The sequence below is a fragment of the Saccostrea cucullata genome, unplaced genomic scaffold, assembly GCF_032062105.1.
Source record: "Saccostrea cucullata isolate Sc308-1 unplaced genomic scaffold, CSIRO_AGI_Scuc_v1 ctg9750, whole genome shotgun sequence".
NCBI classification, from domain to species: Eukaryota; Metazoa; Mollusca; class Bivalvia; order Ostreida; family Ostreidae; genus Saccostrea; species Saccostrea cuccullata.
In genome coordinates this window covers 5,242-11,186 of record NW_026924619.1, presented here as the reverse complement: position 1 = coordinate 11,186, position 5,945 = coordinate 5,242, and the positions used below count along the sequence as shown (strand labels likewise).

The 5,945-nt window shown below is 34.3% G+C and overlaps 1 protein-coding gene across 1 annotated transcript; it reads right to left on the bottom strand.

Moving 5' to 3' along the window:
- Positions 1-2,561: 2,561 nt before the first annotated feature.
- LOC134266871 (uncharacterized) lies at positions 2,562-5,715 on the bottom strand. Its single transcript, XM_062749076.1, has 3 exons — positions 4,979-5,715; positions 3,111-3,239; positions 2,562-2,981 (listed from the first exon to the last, which is right to left on the bottom strand). Exons 1-3 carry the CDS (start codon positions 5,577-5,579, stop codon positions 2,584-2,586), a joined length of 1,128 nt encoding a protein of 375 aa, XP_062605060.1. The 5' UTR covers positions 5,580-5,715; the 3' UTR covers positions 2,562-2,583.
- Between the last annotated feature and the right edge of the window lie 230 nt (positions 5,716-5,945).

The following is a 5,945-nucleotide window of genomic DNA, read 5'->3' as shown; positions in this document are numbered from 1 at the left end:
AAAGTGAACTATCCCGATTAGTTAAAAACATTCATGAAGAGATTGAAATGTTTCGCAAAAAAAAAAATGACTCGCCTTACGACGGTCAAGGAATTGGATATTGTTTGTGCTCAATAACTTGAATAAAATCTTTGAGACAATAATGTTAATATAAACTCTATTAAGCGATCTTTAAAAAAATAAGGTTATCTTATTTTGTCTTTTTTATTAGTTTAATATGGCACAAGTGTGCATGGGGAAAACAGTGAGTAAGTTTTATACTTACTGTATTCATTGATATCCTTCTTGAAAAAATATTACTTATAACAATGATTAATGAGCTGCTTTTCCGTGGTGCAATCAGAAGATATTAGGTATCGAATTTCATTTGCACATTTAGTCTTTTCTTTTTCTACTTTGAGAATCAACCAAAACCAATTATAGAAGACGTTTATTTAGAAGAATTTAGTTTGACACAGAATTGTTACGTTACTACAACATGAAAATCCAAGTATTCCTTTACATTTCATTTGTCTGTTACTTTCGTTCAAGCAAATGCTCGACTGCCTCAGTAAACCCCTATTGCGAAATGTCGGAGTTGACAGAGAGAGCGGCCATTTTGAAACGCTTCAAATTTTAAAATGCTAATATCTAGAGTTTAGATTTATCAATATTCAAACAAAATATATAGTAAGCATTATAAGAAAGGTTTCTATTAACATACAAAAAATAAACAAAAAATGTTGAAAAACAAAAAAATCTAAAAAATTAGACTTTTTAAATTAGCTTCCGGTAGCAAGCGGAAGTAATGACGACAAACGAAAAGTCGCGTCCTGGATAGTATTTATCATCATCTATAATATCTGAAATTTTCACATTGATATCTTTTACCGTTCTTGAGAAAATCCGTGGACAAAAGAAATCAGAAAAAGGTCTGTAACTTGGCACCGGAAGCGAATTTCAAAAAAATCTCTCAGATGTATCAAATTCATTTAACAAAACATCTGTCCTGAAAATTTCATGTAATTCCATCCAGTAGTCTTTGAGAAATCGCATTAGAAAAATAATAATAATAATAATAAGAAACAATAGAATCGCTATAAGGTCTTCCGTTAAGACGGAAGACCTTAATAAGAAACAATAGAATCACTATAAGGTCTTCCGTGAAGACGGAAGACCTTAATAATAATAATAATAATAAGAAACAGAGTAAAAACAATATGTTCCCCAACTTCGTTTGGGGAACATAATAAATGTTAATCAATGAAGGGCAAGTTGGACTTCCGTATCCTCTGGAAAGTTGTTGACTTGAAACTGAAAGTACATTGCAAATGGCAAATTTTATAGGGGTCTGTGCCTTTATATATGCCATGCTTTTAACAACAGCCTTTCAGAGACCATTCATGTCCAACTTGCCCTTCATTGATAAACATACATTATTTCTGCAATGATGGTTTCACAAAAAGGACAAAATTAAGCAGATGCATTTTTCTTTAAATATGCACATTTTTTAAATACAATTTTCTCAAAAAATATTTTTTTAAAAAATATTTGTTTTCAAGTGATACTTTCTACCTGTTAATCAATTCTATATGTATAAATTGTAAAAGTTACAAGATTATACCTCACATTGTTTTGGAGCTATTGTAAAAATAAGTTTTTAGACATGTTGACCTTTGATGAAACCTTAAAGCATTGCTTCACGTTTGCTTTAACATCAAGTTATATTAGCTTTTAGTACTGTGAAGTCAGTATTTTTGTAATTTTTTATTTGTAGAAACATTAAGTCAATATTCTTTTCAGAATCAATAAAAAGTAACATAAGTCTTCTACTGAATCATGTGATGAAGTTTGAGCCAATCAGAATGCTTAGAAAAAAATGAAGTGAAATATGGAAATAGTGGACAGTATTCAAGCTTAAACGTCCCTTAAACAATACAAATCAGGAGTAGAGCAAACACAAAAAACTCTAAATCACCAGAGGTGGAATATTAAGATATTTACAAGATATTTGTTGAAAAACAAGTTATAGATACAACGCCAGGGGTCTTAACTCTAAGTCCATAAGTGATCGCTGGACTACCGACAAATTTTATTCTATCAGTTGGTGGTATTTTATCTATATGGGCTAGTTTCTTCATCGAGAAGCACAAATCAAATTTGGCTTTTCATAAGTTGACAAACACGAAGCCCTTGGGCAACATCGCTCACCTGAGCACTGTGGCTAAAAAAAAGCAAAAAATTAGTTCAGAAATTGAACATACGTAGAGCAAGCTCTTGCGTATCGAATCAAGTGAGAGATATAAACTTCGTATGCAGCCTCTTTCTTTACTCCTCACAAAGATATTAACAGTAGTGAATCATATAGAATTAGATGTTACTTAAAAAGGTGTGTCCTCTTTTCATAAATGAGTTTTGTCATGTAAAGCAAGACTGCAATACGAAAGTTGAATTGTACATGCATAAAGTACTAGTAACCTTATGTACTGAAAGTTTAAAAATACACCATACAGAAATTTGCAATTTACTAATGGAGAAATGTACATAATTATTCAATCATTAAATGCTAAGAAAATAAAAAATTGTCGATGGAAATAGTGTACTTTAAATGAGAAACCCAGAAATGGTTGTAACTGGAATTGATTCACTAAAATAACCGCTACCGCCTTTGGAGTGATGATTGACCCACACAGCATCTCCCCGGTTAAGACTTAATATCACCATGTTTGTACCCGTCTGGAATTGAGCACTAGAATCGCCGATTAATTTCACCTGATGTTTTCCATTTTTTTCAATAAACACTCCGAGATAATGGTTAGAAAACTCCACAGCACTGACATAAAAGACATAGTTTCCTTCTATCGGGGCCGTAAAAACTCCCGTACTGGGGTTATATCCGCTTCCAATGTTCAAGATGACTTTATCGAAAACTAAAATTCCACTTCTCCAACTTTTGTTGCTTGAGGTAGCACCCGCAGTAAATGCCACTTTCGTAGCTTGATCTTAGAAATAGAAACATGAAAATGCAATAAATCTTTGTGTTAGAGTGTTTTCTGGTGATAATTGATTAGATCATAGATAAGGAAAATTTTAATCCTAATCAGCATTACATGTATTTAAATAATGAGTACCATGATCATGGTTTGTTAAGTTCACTCTCAGCAGTTCCAAGGACGATACCGCGGCAGACAACTTTAACTGTTCCATCTCTGACAACCTCAGGGCAGACTTAAAATTGTCCATCGAGCTGTTCACATTCACTAAAACAGATGAAAAAAATATATAAACATAGGTAATCAGAGATTACAGAGCTCACCTCAACGAATGTTGTCTTCAAGTAAGGCAAAGTCACACAATTAACCAACAAAAAGTATACATTCCAAAAATGAAAATATTTTTAAAAGCAATTTTGATCTGATACTTTGAAATAGACCTACATAAAAAATTTAAACTACTTCTTCTTCATGAAAATGTAATGAAAATCCAGCATCTGAAGCAAATTTGAGAGTTTTCATCTCTTGATGCAGCATTTGTGCAAGTTTGGTTTATACAATGTTATATAAGCCTTATAGTTTTTGGTAATAGACCTGCAACCATAACTTTTACCTTGTCTATTATCTGAAAAATGTATGTCCAATTCAGCATCCGAAGCAAGTCCATTAGTGTGCATCCTTAGATGTATCATCCATGCAAGTTTGCTCATTATAGGGCTCATAGTTTATTGGAAATGTTCATTGGAAATGAAACATGCATCAAAACTAACATTTTCACTCATCCACAAAAAGTAGGTCAGATTCAGCATCCGAAGCAAGCCTGGAAGTATGCATCCTTAGATGTATCATCTATGCAAGATTGGTCATTAAAGAACTCATAGTTCCTTGGAAATGAAACCTGCACCAAAAACTTTTTAACTATTCACTCAACCGGAAAATGTAGGTCAGATTCAGCATCCGAAGCAAGCCTGGTAGTGTGCATCCTTAGATGTATCATCCATGCAAGTTTGGTCAACAAAGGGCTTAAAGTTACTTGCAAATGAAACCTGCACCAAAAACATTAACCTGTTCGCTCAACTGGAAAATGTAGGTCAGATTCAGCATCCGAAGCAAGCCCGGTTGTATGCATCCTTAGATGTATCATCCATGCAAGTTTGGTCAACATAGGGCTTATAGTTACTTGGAAATGAAACCTGCACCAAAAACTTTAACCTGTTCACTCAACTGGAAAATGTAGGTCAGATTCAGCATCCGAAGCAAGCCCGGTAGTATGCATCCTTAGATGTATCATCCATGCAAGTTTGGTCAACATAGGGCTCATAGTTACTTGGAAATGAAACCTGCACCAAAAACTTTAACCTGTTCACTCAACCGGAAAATGTAGGTCAAATTCAGCATCCGAAGCAAGCCCGGTAGTATGCATCCTTAGATGTATCATCCATGCAAGTTTGGTCAACATAGGGCTTATAGTTACTTGGAAATGAAACCCACACCAAAAACTGCACCAAAAATGTTAACCTGCTCCAAAAATATTAACCTGGTAATTCCTTTGCTGAAATTGCAGCATCTGAAACTTTGACTGGTACAATGAAACACACTAGAACCATCTTCCATGCATGTCTAATCAGTATAGGACACAGAAGTAATTAAAAAGAAAACTGCTCCAAAAAACTTAACCTTAACCTGGGACGCCGACGCCGACGCCGACACCGACGCCGACGCCGACGCCGAGGGTATCACATAAGCTCCCCCCAACTTCGTTGAGGTGAGCTAAAAATGTGTAAAAAAAAAATAGTTAATCATTTAATATACAGTGCATAAAATGTATATAAATGCATGCAAAAAAATAAATAAATAGATAATAAATAATGAAATACAGAATAAAACAAAAAGTTTATACAAAAAAAACCTCGATAATTGTTACAAAATTATTTTTCTGATTTCCTGTGTTAAGGGGCTCCATAAAATGTCCTTACTGTTTAAAAAGCTGGAATAAGAATACTTACCAGATAGAAGCTCCTGATCTTTTTTGAGTTTGGAGATTGCAGCTGATTTCTTTTGATCTATGTCTGCTAATTCTACCTTGACGTTTTCTACAGACCTAGCCACTTCCTCTATTTCCTTTTCCTTTTCAAACGTACGTGTGTTTAGATTTAGAAGTGTCAGCGACGAAAACCTTACCTCAATTTTAATGTCTGCCAGTGTATTTGAAACGTTTTCCAGCTTAATATTCAAATTTTCAAGCTCTTCTTCGTGAACATTTGTTATATTTCTCAGCAAACCATTTTCGAGTTTCAGCAGCATCACTTCGTTTTTCAAATCGGTAAGTTCGCTATCAGTCGATTTCTTCAGGGAGGAGATTTCAACTTCAGCCTCAGAGAGTTTTTCCTGTAAACTCAGCATGTCTTTCATCAAAGTATGGACATTTTTCACTAAGGTCATCCTAATAATGGTTTCTTGGTTCAGAAGTTGTCTAACAATGTCCACGTTTTCGGCGTTTATTGAATTAAGATCCAGCCCTGTAGAGTTGTTGTCTTTGAGGGGAGACTGGGCCTTCGTATGGACCATAGTGACGAACACAATCGTAATGATAATAGTGGATTTCATGATCACATTTTCTATAGTATTCTATAAGCACTAAATGCAGGTTTTATACCAAACTTGTATTCAAGAGTGGGTCATTAAAAGGAACTTGGAATTCTCAGCCAATTGAAAAAATGCTGGAATTAATTGTTACATCTGATGAACATGAGTGACTGAGAATAGGCTGAGCATTGATAGTGTGTTTACAGCACAATTGTGAAGATTGTCGAAGGGTTTTCTCGAGATGAAATGATGTGGGAAAATAGAGCAAAGATAAAAACATACACTGTCTCAAGTTATAAAACACTTAAAATCCGAGACGGTCTTGTGATTTCACACTTAAATTAATGGAGTTCTTTCTTTTAGCTTATAACGAGCGTACTTTAGAGG

What these genes read in the sequence shown, in the direction of transcription:
- LOC134266871 (XM_062749076.1), bottom strand. Translation starts at nt 5,579, where the DNA reads ATGAAATCCACTATTATCATTACGATTGTGTTCGTCACTATGGTCCAT. An exon ending in AGATCAGGAGCTTCTATCTG is followed by an intron (nt 3,240 to 4,978) that starts GTAAGTATTCTT and finishes CATCTGTTTTAG; the next exon opens with TGAATGTGAACAGCTCGATG. An exon ending in CTTAACAAACCATGATCATG is followed by an intron (nt 2,982 to 3,110) that starts GTACTCATTATT and finishes TCTATTTCTAAG; the next exon opens with ATCAAGCTACGAAAGTGGCA.